At 46.6% G+C, this 18764-nt stretch overlaps 1 protein-coding gene across 2 annotated transcripts in view; it reads right to left on the bottom strand.

Moving 5' to 3' along the window:
- Positions 1 to 18764, bottom strand: part of LOC140463135 (myosin light chain kinase 2, skeletal/cardiac muscle-like) — a 275704-nt gene that overhangs the window by 226458 nt on the left and 30482 nt on the right. For both annotated transcript variants that reach the window (XM_072556881.1, XM_072556882.1), the window contains exon 5: positions 13777 to 13882. In XM_072556881.1, coding sequence (XP_072412982.1) covers positions 13777 to 13882 — 106 coding nt within the window. The remainder of the gene's footprint in view (positions 1 to 13776; positions 13883 to 18764) is intronic.

Below are 18764 nucleotides of genomic sequence, written 5' to 3'. Positions count from 1 at the left end.
ACCTCACTGACACACACTGACACTAACCCTCATTGTCACACACTGACACTAACCCTTACTGACACACACTGTCACTAACCCTCACTTTCACACCCTGTCACTAACCCACACTGACACACACTGACTCTAACCCTCACTGACACACACTGACTCTAACCCTCACTGTCACACAGTGACACCAACACTCACTGTCACACACTGACACCAACACTCACTGACACACAATGACACTAAACCTCACTGACACACACTGACACTAACCCTCACTGTCACACACTGACATTAACATTCACTGACAAACACTGACACTAACCCTCATTGTCACACACTGACACCAACCCTCACTGACACACACTGACATTAGCCCTCACTGAAACACACTGACACTAACACTCTCTGTCACACACTGACACTAACCCTCACAGACACACACTGACACCAACACTCACTGTCATACACTGACACCAATACACACTGACACACACTGACACTAAACCTCACTAACACACACTGACACTAACCCTCATTGTCACACACTGACATTAACATTCACTGACACACACTGAAACTAACCCTCACTGACATGTACTGACACTATCCTCACTGTCACACACTGACACTAACCCTCACTGTCACACACTGACACCAACACTCACTGACACACATTGACACTAACCCACACTTTCACACACTGACGTTGACATTCACTAACACACACTGACTCTAACCCTCACTATCACACACTGACACCAACCCTCACTGTCACACACTGATATTAACCCTCACTGACACACACTGACACTAACCCTCACTGTCACACACTGACACTAACCCTCACTGTCTTATGCGGACATTAGCACTCACTGTCACACACTGACACCAACCCTCACTGTCACACACTGACACTAACCCTCACTGACACTAACCCTCACTGACACTAACCCTCACTGACACATGCTGACACTAACCCTCACAGACACACACTGACATTAACTTTCACTGTCACACACTGACACCAACACTCACTGTCACACACTGACACTAACCCTCACTGAGACACGCTGACACTAACCCTCACTGACACACGCTGACACTAACCCTCACTGACACACACTGACATTAACTTTCACTGTCACACACTGACACCCACACTCACTGTCACACACTGACACTAACCCTCACTGACACACGCTGACACCAACACTCACTGACTCACACTGACATTAACTCTCACTGTCATATTCTAACTTTAATACTCACTGATACACACTGACCATAACTCTCATTGTCACACACTGACACTAACACTCATTGTCATATACTGACTTTAATACTCACTGTCACACACTGACACTAACCGTCACTGACACACACTGACACTAACCCTCACTGTCACACACTGACACCAACATTCACTGTCGCACACTGACACTAACCCTCACTGACACACACTGACACCCACACTCACTGACACACACTGACACTAACCCTCACTGACACACACTGACACTAACCCTGACTGACACACACTGACACTAACCCTCACTGTCATACACTGACACTAAACCTTACTGTTACACACTGACACTAACCCTCACTGTCACACACTGACACCAACATTCACTGTCATACACTGACACTAACCCTCACTGACACACACTGACACTAACCCTCACTGACACACACTGACACTAACCCTCACTTTCACACACTGACACTAACCCTCACTGACACACACTGACACTAACCCTCACTGACACACACTGACACCAACTCTCACTGTCACACACAGACACTAACCCTCACTGTCACACACTGACGTTACATTCACTGTCACACACTGACACCAATCCTCACTGTCATACACTGACTCTAACCCTCACTGTCACACACTGACGTTAACATTCACTGACACACACTGTCACTAACCCTCACTGACATGCACTGACACTAACCCTCACTGTCATACACTGTAACTAAACTCACTGTTTCACACTGACACTAACTTTCACTGTCACACACTGACACCAACACTCACTGACTCACGCTGACACTAACCCTCACTGACACACACTGACACCAACACTCACTGACTCACACTGACAGTAACCCTCACAATCACACACTGACAGTAACCCTCACTGTCACACACTGACACTAACCCTCGCTGTCACACACTGGCACCAACACTCACTGTCACGCACTGACACCAACACACACTGACACACACTGACACTAAAACTCACTGACACACACTGACACTAAACCTCACTGACACACACTGACACTAACCCTCATTGTCACACACTGACACTAACCCTTACTGACACACACTGTCACTAACCCTCACTTTCACACCCTGTCACTAACCCACACTGACACACACTGACTCTAACCCTCACTGACACACACTGACTCTAACCCTCACTGTCACACAGTGACACCAACACTCACTGTCACACACTGACACCAACACTCACTGACACACAATGACACTAAACCTCACTGACACACACTGACACTAACCCTCACTGTCACACACTGACATTAACATTCACTGACATACACTGACACTAACCCTCATTGTCACACACTGACACCAACCCTCACTGACACACACTGACATTAGCCCTCACTGAAACACACTGACACTAACACTCTCTGTCACACACTGACACTAACCCTCACAGACACACACTGACACCAACACTCACTGTCATACACTGACACCAATACACACTGACACACACTGACACTAAACCTCACTAACACACACTGACACTGACCCTCATTGTCACACACTGACATTAACATTCACTGACACACACTGAAACTAACCCTGACTGACACGTACTGACACTATCCTCACTGTCACACACTGACACTAACCCTCACTGTCACACACTGACACCAACACTCACTGACACACATTGACACTAACCCACACTTTCACACACTGACGTTGACATTCACTAACACACACTGACTCTAACCCTCACTATCACACACTGACACCAACCCTCACTGTCACACACTGATATTAACCCTCACTGACACACACTGTCTCTAACCCTCACTGACATGCACTGACACTAACCCTCACTGTCATACACTGTAACTAAACTCACTGTTTCACACTGACACTAACTTTCACTGTCACACACTGACACCAACACTCACTGACTCACGCTGACACTAACCCTCACTGACACACACTGACACCAACACTCACTGACTCACACTGACAGTAACCCTCACAATCACACACTGACAGTAACCCTCACTGTCACACACTGACACTAACCCTCGCTGTCACACACTGGCACCAACACTCACTGTCACGCACTGACACCAACACACACTGACACACACTGACACTAAAACTCACTGACACACACTGACACTAAACCTCACTGACACACACTGACACTAACCCTCATTGTCACACACTGACACTAACCCTTACTGACACACACTGTCACTAACCCTCACTTTCACACCCTGTCACTAACCCACACTGACACACACTGACTCTAACCCTCACTGACACACACTGACTCTAACCCTCACTGTCACACAGTGACACCAACACTCACTGTCACACACTGACACCAACACTCACTGACACACAATGACACTAAACCTCACTGACACACACTGACACTAACCCTCACTGTCACACACTGACATTAACATTCACTGACATACACTGACACTAACCCTCATTGTCACACACTGACACCAACCCTCACTGACACACACTGACATTAGCCCTCACTGAAACACACTGACACTAACACTCTCTGTCACACACTGACACTAACCCTCACAGACACACACTGACACCAACACTCACTGTCATACACTGACACCAATACACACTGACACACACTGACACTAAACCTCACTAACACACACTGACACTGACCCTCATTGTCACACACTGACATTAACATTCACTGACACACACTGAAACTAACCCTGACTGACACGTACTGACACTATCCTCACTGTCACACACTGACACTAACCCTCACTGTCACACACTGACACCAACACTCACTGACACACATTGACACTAACCCACACTTTCACACACTGACGTTGACATTCACTAACACACACTGACTCTAACCCTCACTATCACACACTGACACTAACCCTCACTGTCACACACTGACACTAACCCTCACTGTCGCACACTGACACTAACCCTCACTGTGATACACTGACACTAAACCTCACTGTTACACACTGACACTAACTTTCACTGTTACACACTGACATTAATCCTCACTGTCTTATGCGGACATTAGCACTCACTGGCACACACTGACACCAACCCTCACTGTCACACACTGACACTAACCCTCATTGACACACACTGACATTAACTTTCACTGTCACACACTGACACCAACACTCACTGTCACACACTGACACTAACCCTCACTGACACACGCTGACACTAACCCTCACTGACACACACTGACACTAACCCTCACTGACACTAACCCTCACTGACACACACTGACACTAACTTTCACTGTCACACACTGACACCAACACTCACTGTCACACACTGACACTAACCCTCACTGACACACGCTGACACTAACCCTCACAGACACACACTGACACTAACCCTCACTGTCACACACTGACACCAACACTCACAGACACACACTGACACTAACCCTCACGGTCACACACTAACATTAACCCTCACTGTCACACATTGACACCAACACTCACTGTCACACACTGACATTAACCCTCACTGTCACACACTGACACCAACCCTCACTGACACACACTGACATTAACCGTCACTGTCACACACTGACATTAACCCTCACTGTCACACACTGACACCAACCCTCACTGTCACACATTGACACCAACACTCACTGACACACGCTGACATTAAACCTCATTGACACACACTGACACTAACCCTCACTGTCACACACTGACACTAACCCTCACAGACACACACTGACACCAACACTCACTGTCACACACTGATACCAACACTCACTGACACACACTGACACTAAGCCTCACTGTCACACACTGACACTAACCCTCACAGACACACACTGGCACCAACACTCACTGTCACACACTGATACCAACACTCACTGACACCAACACTCACTGCTACACACTGACACTAACCCTCACTGTCACACACTGACACTAACCCTCACTGACACACACTGACATTAACATTCACTGACACACACTGACACCAACACTCACTGTCACACACTGGCACCAACACACACTGACACACACTGACACTAAACCTCACTTACACACACTGACACTAATCCTCATTGTCACACACTGACATTAACATTCACTGACACACACTGACACTAACCCTTATTGACACACACTGTCACTAACCCTCACTGACACACACTGACTATAACCCTCACTGACACACACTGACTCTAACCCTCATTGACACACACTGACTATAACCCTCACTGACACACACTGACTATAACTCTCACTGTCACACACAGACACTAACCCTCACTGTCACACACTGACATTAACATTCACTGACACACACTGACTCTAACACTCACTGACACACACTGTCACTAACCCTCACTGACACACACTGACTCTAACACTCACTGACACACATTGGCACTAACCCTCACTGACACACACTGACCCTAACCCTCACTGTCACACACTGACACCAACTCTCACTGTCACACACAGACACTAACCCTCACTGTCACACACTGACGTTAACATTCACTGACACACACTGACACTAACCCTCACTGACACACACTGACTCTAAACCTCACTGACACACACTGACTCTAACCCTCACTGTCACACACTGACGTTAACATTCACTGACACACACTGTCACTAACCCTCACTGACATGCACTGTAAATAAACTCACTGTTTCACACTGACACTAACTTTCACTGTCACACACTGACACTAACCCTCACTGTCACACACTGACACCAACACTCACTGACTCACGCTGACACTAACCCTCACTGTCACACACTGACACCAACACTCACTGACTCACACTGACAGTAACCCTCACAATCACACACTGACAGTAGCCCTCACTGTCACACACTGACACTAACCCTCGCTGTCACACACTGGCACCAACACTCACTGTCACACACTGACACCAACACTCACTGACACACATTGACACTAAAACTCACTGACACACACTGACACTAAACCTCACTGACACACACTGTCACTAACCCTCACTTTCACACCCTGTCACTAACCCACACTGATACACACTGACTCTAACCCTCACTGTCACACAGTGACGCCAACACTCACTGTCACACACTGACACCAACATTCACTGACATACACTGACACTAACCCTCACTGTCACACACTGAAATTAACATTCACTGACACACACTGACACTAACCCTCACTGACACACACTGACACTAACCATTACTGACACACACTGTCACTAAACCTCACTTTCACACACTGACGTTAACATTCACTGACACACACTGACACCAACCCTCACTGTCACACACTGACATTAACCCTCACTGAAACACACTGACACTAACACTCTCTGTCACACACTGACACTAACCCTCACAGACACACACTGACACCAACACTCACTGTCATACACTGACACCAATACACACTGACACACACTGACACTAAACCTCACTAACACACATTGACACGAACCCTCATTGTCACACACTGACATTAACATTCACTGACACACACTGAAACTAACCCTCACTGACACATACTGACACTATCCTCACTGTCACACACTGACACTAACCCACACTTTCACACACTGACGTTGACATTCACTAACACACACTGACTCTAACCCTCACTATCACACACTGACGTTGACATTCACTAACACACACTGACTCTAACCCTCACTATCACACACTGACACCAACCCTCACTGTCACACACTGATATTAACCCTCACTGACACTAACCCTCACTATCACACACTGACACCAACCCTCACTGTCACACACTGATATTAACCCTCACTGACACTAACCCTCACTATCACACACTGACACCAACCCTCACTGTCACACACTGATATTAACCCTCACTGACACTAACCCTCACTATCACACACTGACACTAACCCTCACTGTCACACACTGATATTAACCCTCACTGACACACACTGACTCTAACACTCACTATCACACACTGACACCAACCCTCACTGTCACACACTAATATTAACCCTCACTGACACACAGACACTAACCCTGACTGACACACACTGACACTAACCCTCACTGTCACAAACTGATACCAACACTCACTGACACACACTGACACTAACCCTCATTGTCACACACTGACATTAACATTCACTGACAGACACTGACACTAACCCTGACTGACACACACTGACACTAACCCTCACTGTCATACACTGACACTAAACCTCACTATCACACACTGACACCAATCCTCACTGTCACACACTGACACTAACCCTCACAGACACACACTGACACTAACACTCACTGTCACACACTGACACCAACACTCACTGACACACACTGACACTAACCCTCACTGTCACACACTGACACCAACACTCACTGACACACACTGACACTAACCCTCACTGTCACACACTGACACTAACCCTCACAGACACACACTGGCACCAACACTCACTGTCACACACTGACATTAACCCTCACTGTCACACACTGACATTAACCCTCACTGTCATACACTGACACCAACACTCACTGACACACACTGACACTAACCCTCACTGTCACACACTGACTCTAACCCTCATGGACACACACTGACATTAACCCTCACTGTCATATTCTGACTTTAATACTCACTGATACACACTGACACTAACCCTCACTGACACACACTGGCACTAACCATCACTGACATACACTGACACTAACCCTCACTGTCACACACTGACACTAACCCTCACTGTCACACACTGACACTAACCCTCACTGTGATACACTGACACTAAACCTCACTGTTACACACTGACACTAACTTTCACTGTTACACACTGACATTAATCCTCACTGTCTTATGCGGACATTAGCACTCACTGGCACACACTGACACCAACCCTCACTGTCACACACTGACACTAACCCTCACTGACACACACTGACATTAACTTTCACTGTCACACACTGACACCAACACTCACTGTCACACACTGACACTAACCCTCACTGACACACGCTGACACTAACCCTCACTGACACACACTGACACTAACCCTCACTGACACTAACCCTCACTGACACACACTGACACTAACTTTCACTGTCACACACTGACACCAACCCTCACTGACACACGCTGACACTAACCCTCACTAACACACACTGACACTAACCCTCACTGTCACACACTGACACCAACACTCACTGTCACACACTGACACTAACCCTCACTAAGACACGCTGACACTAACCCTCACTGACACACGCTGACACTAACCCTCACTGACACACACTGACATTAACTTACACTGTCACACACTGACACCAACACTCACTGTCACACACTGACACTAACCCTCACTGTTACACACTGACATTAACCCTCACGGTTACACACTAACATTAACCCTCACTGACACACACTGACACCAACTCTCACTGTCACACACAGACACTAACCCTCACTGTCACACACAGACACTAACCCTCACTGTCACACACTGACATTAACATTCACTGACACACACTGACTCTAACACTCACTGACACACACTGTCACTAACCCTCACTGACACACACTGACTCTAACACTCACTGACACACATTGTCACTAACCCTCACTGACACACACTGACTCTAACACTCACTGACACACACTGTCACTAACCCTCACTGACATACACTGACAATAACCCTCACTGTCATACACTGTAACTAAACTCACTGTTTCACACTGACACTAACTTTCACTGTCACACACTGACACTAACCCTCACTGTCACACACTGACACCAACACTCACTGACTCACGCTGACATTAACCCTCACTGTCACACACTGACACCAACACTCACTGACTCACACTGACAGTAACCCTCACAATCACACACTGACAGTAACCCTCACTTTCACACTCTGTCACTAACCCTCACTGACACACACTGACTCTAACCCTCACTGACACACACTGACACCAACACTCACTGACACACAATGACACTAACCCTCACTGACACACCCTGACACTAACCCTTACTGACACACACTGTCACTAAACCTCACTTACACACACTGACGTTAACATTCACTGACACACACTGACTCTAACCCTCATTGTCACACACTGACACCAACCCTCACTGTCACACACTGACATTAACCCTCACTGAAACACACTGACACTAACACTCTCTGTCACACACTGACACTAACCCTCACAGACACACACTGACACCAACACTCACTGTCATACACTGACACCAATACACACTGACACACACTGACACTAAACCTCACTAACACACACTGACACTAACCCTCATTGTCACAAACTGACATTTACATTCACTAACACACACTGACACTAACCCTGACTGACACACACTGTCACTAACCCTCACTGACACACACTGAAACTAACCCTCACTGACATGTACTGACACTATCCTCACTGTCACACACTGACACTAACCCTCACTGTCACACACTGACACTAACCCTCATAGACACACACTTACATTAACCCTCACTGTCACACACTGACACCAACACTCACTGTCACACACTGACATTAACCCTCACTGTCATATTCTGACTTTAATACTCACTGATACACACTGACACTAACCCTCACTGACACACACTGACACTAACCATCACTGACATACACTGACACTAACCCTCACTGTCACACACTGACACTAACCCTCACTGTCTTATGCGGACATTAGCACTCACTGTCACACACTGACACCAACCCTCACTGTCACACACTGACACTAACCCTCACTGACACTAACCCTCACTGACACTAACCCTCACTGACACACACTGACACTAACCCTCACTGACACACACTGACAGTAACTTTCACTGTCACACACTGACACCAACACTCACTGTCACACACTGACACTAACCCTCACTGAGACACGCTGACACTAACCCTCACTGACACACGCTGACACTAACCCTCACTGACACACACTGACATTAACCCTCACTGTCATATTCTAACTTTAATACTCACTGATACACACTGACCATAACTCTCATTGTCACACACTGACACTAACACTCATTGTCATATACTGACTTTAATACTCACTGTCACACACTGACACTAACCCTCACTGACACACACTGACACTAACCCTCACTGTCACACACTGACACCAACATTCACTGTCGCACACTGACACTAACCCTCACTGACACACACTGACACCCACACTCACTGACACACACTGACACTAACCCTCACTGACACTAACCCTCACTGACACACATTGACACTAACCCTCACTGTCATACACTGACACTAAACCTCACTGTTACACACTGACACCAACCCTCACAGACACACACTGACACTAACCCTCACTGACACACACTGACACTAACCCTCACTGACACACACTGACACTAACCCTCACTGACACACATTGACACTAACCCTCACTGACACACACTGACATTAAACCTCATTGTCACACACTGACATTAACATTCACTGACAGACACTGACACTAACCCTGACTGACACACACTGACACTAACCCTCACTGTCATACACTGACACTAAACCTTACTGTTACACACTGACATTAACATTCACTGACAGACAGTGACACTAACCCTGACTGACACACACTGACACTAACCCTCACTGTCATACACTGACACTAAACCTTACTGTTACACACTGACACTAACCCTCACTGTCACACACTGACACCAACATTCACTGTCACACACTGACACTAACCCTCACTGACACACACTGACACTAACCCTCACTTTCACACACTGACATTAACCCTCACTGACACACACTGACACTAACCCTCTCTGTCACACACTGACACTAACACTCTCTGTCACACACTGACACCAACACTCACTGACACACACTGACACTAACCCTCATTGTCACACACTGACATTAACATTCACTGACACACACTGAAACTAACCCTGACTGACATGTACTGACACTATCCTCACTGTCACACACTGACACTAACCCTCACTGTCACACACTGACACCAACACTCACTGACACACATTGACACTAACCCACACTTTCACACACTGACGTTGACATTCACTAACACACACTGACTCTAACCCTCACTATCACACACTGACGTTGACATTCACTAACACACACTGACTCTAACCCTCACTATCACACACTGACACCAACCCTCACTGTCACACACTGATATTAACCCTCACTGACACACACTGACACTAACCCTCACTGTCACACACTGATATTAACCCTCACTGACACACACTGACTCTAACCCTCACTATCACACACTGACACCAACCCTCACTGTCACACACTAATATTAACCCTCACTGACACACACTGACACTAACCCTGACTGACACACACTGACACTAACCCTCACTGTCACACACTGACACCAACACTCACTGACACACACTGACACTAACCCTCATTGTCACACACTGACATTAACATTCACTGACAGACACTGACACTAACCCTGACTGACACACACTGACACTAACCCTCACTGTCACACACTGACACCAACACTCACTGACACACACTGACATTAACCCTCACTGTCACACACTGACACCAACACTCACTGTCATACACTGACACTAAACCTCACTGTTACACACTGACACTAACCCTCACAGACACACACTGACACCAACACTCACTGTCACACACTGACACCAACACTCACTGACACACACTGACACTAACCCTCACTGTCACACACTGACACCAACACTCACTGACACACACTGACACTAACCCTCACTGTCACACACTGACACTAACCCTCACAGACACACACTGGCACCAACACTCACTGTCACACACTGACATTAACCCTCACTGTCACACACTGACATTAACCCTCACTGTCACACACTGACATCAACACTCACTGTCATACACTGACACCAACACTCACTGACACACACTGACACTAACCCTCACTGTCACACACTGACACCAACACTCACTGTCACACACTGACTAACCCTCACTGTCACACACTGACTCTAACCCTCACGGACACACACTGACATTAACCCTCACTGTCATATTCTGACTTTAATACTCACTGATACACACTGACACTAACCCTCACTGACACACACTGGCACTAACCATCACTGACATACACTGACACTAACCCTCACTGTCACACACTGACACTAACCTTCACTGTCACACACTGACACTAACCCTCACTGTGATACACTGACACTAAACCTCACTGTTACACACTGACACTAACTTTCACTGTTACACACTGACATTAATCCTCACTGTCTTATGCGGACATTAGCACTCACTGGCACACACTGACACCAACCCTCACTGTCACACACTGACACTAACCCTCACTGACACACACTGACATTAACTTTCACTGTCACACACTGACACCAACACTCACTGTCACACACTGACACTAACCCTCACTGACACACACTGACACTAACCCTCACTGACACTAACCCTCACTGACACACACTGACACTAACTTTCACTGTCACACACTGACACCAACACTCACTGTCACACACTGACACTAACCCTCACTGACACACGCTGACACTAACCCTCACTGACACACACTGACACTAACCCTCACTGTCACACACTGACACCAACACTCACTGTCACACGCTGACATTAACCCTCACTGACACACGCTGACACTAACCCTCACTGACACACACTGACATTAACTTTCACTGTCACACACTGACACCAACACTCACTGTCACACACTGACACTAACCCTCACTGTCACACACTGACACTAACCCTCACTGACACACGCTGACACCAACACTCACTGACTCACACTGACATTAACCCTCACTGTCATATTCTAACTTTAATACTCACTGATACACACTGACCATAACTCTCATTGTCACACACTGACACTAACACTCATTGTCATATACTGACTTTAATACTCACTGTCACACACTGACACTAACCCTCACTGTCACACACTGACACTAACCCTCACTGACACACACTGACACTAACCCCCACTGTCACACACTGACACTAACCCTCACTGTCACACACTGACACAAACATTCACTGTCGCACACTGACACTAACCCTCACTGTCACACACTGACACTAACCCTCACTGTCACACACTGACGTTAACCCTCACTGACACACACTGACATTCACACTCACTTATTACTGGCACTAATCCTCACTGTCACACACTGACCGTAACCCTGTCTCAGACATTGTATCCCACAATGTCTCACCCAGTCTGCACTGTAACACTGACAGATCAGTTAGTCACAGTTTGACATGAATGTACTCGGTGGATTTTCGCACAGCACTCCCTCTCAATTCAGCCCGTTTAATACAATGTAACTTGTTGGTGTTGACCGGTTAATTCCTGGTCTTCTTTCCACCTGCTGCTGCACTGGCCATGGTTTTGTTTTTGCCAGAGGTCATCACTTACCCTCCCAGGACCTCATGGAGGTTGAACTGGTACAGGCTGCTGACCGGTCCTGTTCGAAACGACACACACCGATGTTCAAATGGAGCAGGCAGTGGGGGTCTGTCATCTGCAGGCAGGACATGTACAGGGTCACTCAGCACCGAGGGACAGAGCTTATCGCATCTCAGGGAGCAGTGTGGCAGGGTGGTGGGTGGGGGGGCAGACCTTTCCTTGGCATGATGCTAGCTGCCATCGCTAAGTGCTTCCAGGAAGGTGCCAACTCCTTCCTGTGCAGCGGCGATCATTCCCTGAAAGGTCAACCTCATGGGAACTTCCAAAGTGGAATCCTTGAATCTCTGGACTTGGCAACATTACAGAAACAATCAGAACCTCGAACAGAAACTAAGAACAGCACAGCACAGGAGCTGAGTCTTTGGCCTGGCCAGATTACACCGACGTGTTACACCTTTTGAAAGTAAAATCCTTTTGCCTCTATGTTCTGTATATTTCTATTCCCTGCCGATACATTGATGTGTCTGGATGCCTCTTAAATGTCACTATTGTACCTGCCTCCACCACCTCTTCTGGAAGCACATTCCAAGAACTCACTACCTTCTGGGTAAAGAACTGCCTCTCACATCTCCTTTAAACTTACCTCATCTTACCTCAACCTTTGCCCCTTAATAATTGACATTTCCACCCCATCAACACCTTCCAAACCCACCACCACTTCCATCAAGAAGGACAAGGGGCAGCAGATACATGGGAACACCACCCCCTGCAGGTTCACCTTCAAGCCAATCACCACCCCGACTTGGAAATATATCACTGTTTCTTCACTGCCGCTGGGTCAATATCCTGGAATTCCCTCTCTGAGGCATTGTGGGTTTAACCGCAAATGTGGACTGCAGTGGTTTGAGGAGGTAGTTCACCACCACCTTCTGAAGGGGGCAACGAGGGAAGGGCGATAAATGTTGACCCAGTCAGCAATGCCCACATCCCATGAATGAAAATAGAAATGGAGCAGAATTAGACCTTGCATCCCATCAGGATCACTCCACCATCCAGTGAGCTCATGGGTAACCATCCTTCCCAATCTCTACTTTCCCAGCATTCCCCAGAATCCTTGATTCCCCAGTTGGTCAAGACTCCCTCAACCCTGGCCTATACTCAGTGACTGAGCACTCACACTCTCCTGGGGTAGAGAGTTCTCAAGGTGCACCACTCTGTGAATTAAGGAGATCAAAGGGGTCGACCCTTTTGAACTCTGTTGTATATTTTAAAGAGCTCACTTCTCATACCTTTTACACTCCAGAGAATATCGGCACAGTTTACTCAACTCCCCTCATAAATCCTGGAATGCAAGTATATCCCACTTTAAATGCAGTGACCACAACTGAAGACCATGTTCCAGCTATGGTCTCACCAAAGCCCAATGTGAGGGAAACAAGAGTTTTTCTTTATTTCTGTACCCAATCACCTTCTAATAAATGCCAACATGCCACTTGCCTTCCTGTGGGCAGTACCTTCATGCTAATCTTCAGTGTGTCTTGTGTAAATAGATCCAAGTGTCTCCGAACAGCATTTACAAGTTTCTAAGATTTTTCCAAGTAATATTCAGCTCCTTGATAACTACAAGGAAACTGAATAACCTCTCACTTGCCCACATTATACTCCATCTACTGATCTCTAACCTAATCTGCCTATATCTGTTATCATTTACATTCACAGCTCGATTTATATCAGCAACAAATTTAGACAGATTACTGTCTGGGTTTTTGTCTGAGTCATTAATATCGATTGGAAAAAAGCTGCAGCCTCAACAGCACACCAACTATCACAGCCTGATAACCTGAGAATGCCCCGTTTAGAGTCACAGAGTCGTGTCGCGTGGAAACAGACCCTTCAGTCCAACTCGTCCAAACTGTAAATTAATCTAGTCCCATTTGTTAGCATTTGGCCCAAATCCCTCTTAACTTATTGCCACTATCTGCTTCCTGACCATTAGTCAACTCTCTGTCCTTGCTAATATATGTCACCCATTGCTCCATAAATTCTTATCTTGTTGATTAGTCTTTTCTGTGGCACCTTATTGAATGTTTTTTGGAAATCCAAGCATGCTACATCTATGAGTTCTCCTTTATCTACTCTTTTGATTACATCCTCAAAAAAAACCTCTAAATGTATGTCAATGCATTTCTCTTGCATGCATACAACGTCAAAATGCTGCAGATGTTGGAAATCTGAACTAAAAATGGGAGATACTGGATATACTCAGCATCTGTGAAGAGAGAAACAGTTAATGTTTTGAGTCATGACCTTCCATAAGAAGTGGTGAGGTTAGAAATGGAGTAGGTCTCAATCAAGAAGAGACAGAGGCAGGAAGGGTGGACAAATGGAGCTCTGAGGTAGGTGTAAGATGGGAGAGATTAATTGGAGAAAAAAGCTGATGGCGCAAGATCACAGGCAGCGATAGTCACAGAAATTTAACTAAACACCTTTGACTTGTCTATAAGTGTGACCCCAGTGACCTAAGGTTTAGTCTTCCACCTCACTCTCGCCCTGACCTCTCTGTTGTCAGCCTCCTGCAGTGTCCCAAACTAGCACCTCCCTGTTTCATTGGAAACCTTTTAGACTGAATACCAATTCCACACTGTAATCTCTGCCTCCGTTCTGTTTCCTCTTCCTTGACAGGTTTAATTCCTTTTTCATCTTTTTTGCTGGTTTCAATTATTTCTTCCATTTACGCTGTCTGCAGACATGTTGCTTATTTTTTTTAACTTGTACTAGTGTCACTCCATTTAGCCAATTCTTCTATCACTAAATCGTTCCCAGCTTCCACTCTCAATCCCCCTCAGAACCTTCTATGTTTCAGTAGGCTCACCTCTCATTCACCTGCTCTTCAAAAATATCGACCCAGTTTGCTCAGCAAACCTAATCCGTCATCTCCATGACGATTAGTTCCATGTAAATCCACAGCCAAGTGTAAACTGAGTTAATCATTGAAATCAGCCCGCAAGCCGCACACTCTTACAAACTCCCTGGCTCCAGAATCCATTCCCACATTAGATGGAGAATCAAATATACAAACCTGATGCCCGGTAAGTGGGCAGACTGCAGTAGGTCATGTATTTGCCCCTTGGTCAACTATTCCCTCATCAGTTATTGCTCATCCCCAAGTGCCTTTGTAAAGGTGGTGATGGTGAACTGCCTTCTTGAACCACTGCAGTCATAGAGTCATACCACACAGAAACAAACCCTTTCTGTCCAACCAGTCCATAATCCCAATCTAAACTAGTCTCACCTGCCTGTACTGAGCCCAGATCCCTCCAAACATTTCTTAATCATGTGTTTATCCAAGTGCATTTTAAATGTTGTATGTATATCTGCATCCATCACTTCCTCTGGAAGTTTATGCCATACATGAACCACACTCTCTGCAAAAAGGTTCCCCTTTTTAAAATTTCTTTCCTCACACCTTAAAAATGTGCCCCCTACTCTTGAAATCCTACATCCCTGGGAAAGGACCCCTGCCATTCAACTTGTCTATACCCCTCATGATGTTATAAACCTCTATAAGATCCCCCCTCAACCTCCCATGCTCCAGTGAAAAAAGTCCCAGCCCATCCAGCCTCTCCTTAAAACCAAACCCTCCACTGCCAGCAACATCCTGGTAAATCGCTTCTGAATCCTTTCCAGTTTAATAATATCCCTCCTCCTGCAGGGCGGCCAGACAATACTCCAGAAGAAGCCTTATGAACGTCCTGTACAACCTCAACGTAACAGCCCAACTCCTACACTATCGCAAGTCTGAGCAATAAAGGCAAGTGTGCTAAACACCTTCTCAATGACTGGATCTGCCTGTGGTGTCAACTGCAAAGAATTATGTACCTGAACCCCTAGACCACTCTATTCAACAACACCACTCAGGACCCCACCATTAACTGAAGAAGTCCTGTTCTTGATTGTTTCACCAACTGGGGCTACACGGTGGCTCAGTGGTCAGCTCTGCTACCTCACAGCACCAGGGACCTGGGTTCGATTCCAGCCTTGGGTGACTGTCTGTGTGGAGTTAGCACATTCTCCCCGTGTCTGTGTGGGTTTTGTTTGGGTGCTCTGGTTTCCTACCATGGTCCAAAGATGTGCTGGTTAGGTGGATTGGCCATGCTAAATTGCCCGTAGTGTTCAGAGATGTGTAGGTTAGGTGGATTGGCCATGCTAAATTTCCCGTAGTGTTCAGAGATGTGTAGGTTAGGTGGATTGGCCATGCTAAATTGCCCAAAGTGTTCAGAGATGTGTAGGTTAGGTGGATTGGCCATGCTAAATTTCCCGTAGTGTTCAGAGATGTGCAGGTTAGGTGGATTGGCCATGCTAAATTGCCCATAGTGTTCAGAGATGTGTAGGTTAGGTGCATGTATCAGGGGTAAATGTAGAGTAGTCTGGGTGGGTTACTCTATGGAGGGTCCGTGTGGACTTGTTGGGTCTAATGGTCTGTTTCCACACTGTAGGGATTCTATGAAAATGCAATACCTCACATTCATCCAGATTAAACTCCATGTACCACTGAGGAAGTGTGTCACACTGTGTTAGGACACTTCAGAGTGAAACAGTTTAGTGTACCTGAGAGATCTCCTTCGCTACATTCCTCTGCTTTAGATACTCCTCTGGCAGAAACTCCTTCAGATTGAGAAATCCTATTGGTTTCCAACACTAACCACCAGGACAACAGCGAACTTCTCAAACTAACAGCAAATCTTCTGGGGTGCGGAATTCCAAAGATTCACGACCTTCCAGAAGGGTTTAGGATAATAGAAAGCCTACAATGCGGAAGCAGGTAATTCGGCCCATCAAGTCGACACCGACCCTCAGAAGAGTGTCCTACCCCAACCTGACCCAGCCTTTCCCATGGCCAATCCACCCAACCTGCACATTGTTGGACTGTGGGAGGGTTTGGGAGCACATGGAGGAAACTCATGCAGACACGGGGAGAACATTCAATATCGACCTGA

Source organism: Chiloscyllium punctatum, chromosome 37, assembly GCF_047496795.1.
Source record: "Chiloscyllium punctatum isolate Juve2018m chromosome 37, sChiPun1.3, whole genome shotgun sequence".
NCBI lineage: Eukaryota > Metazoa > Chordata > Chondrichthyes > Orectolobiformes > Hemiscylliidae > Chiloscyllium > Chiloscyllium punctatum.
Note: the sequence above shows the minus strand (reverse complement) of the source record. Positions and strands in the feature narration are given on the sequence as shown.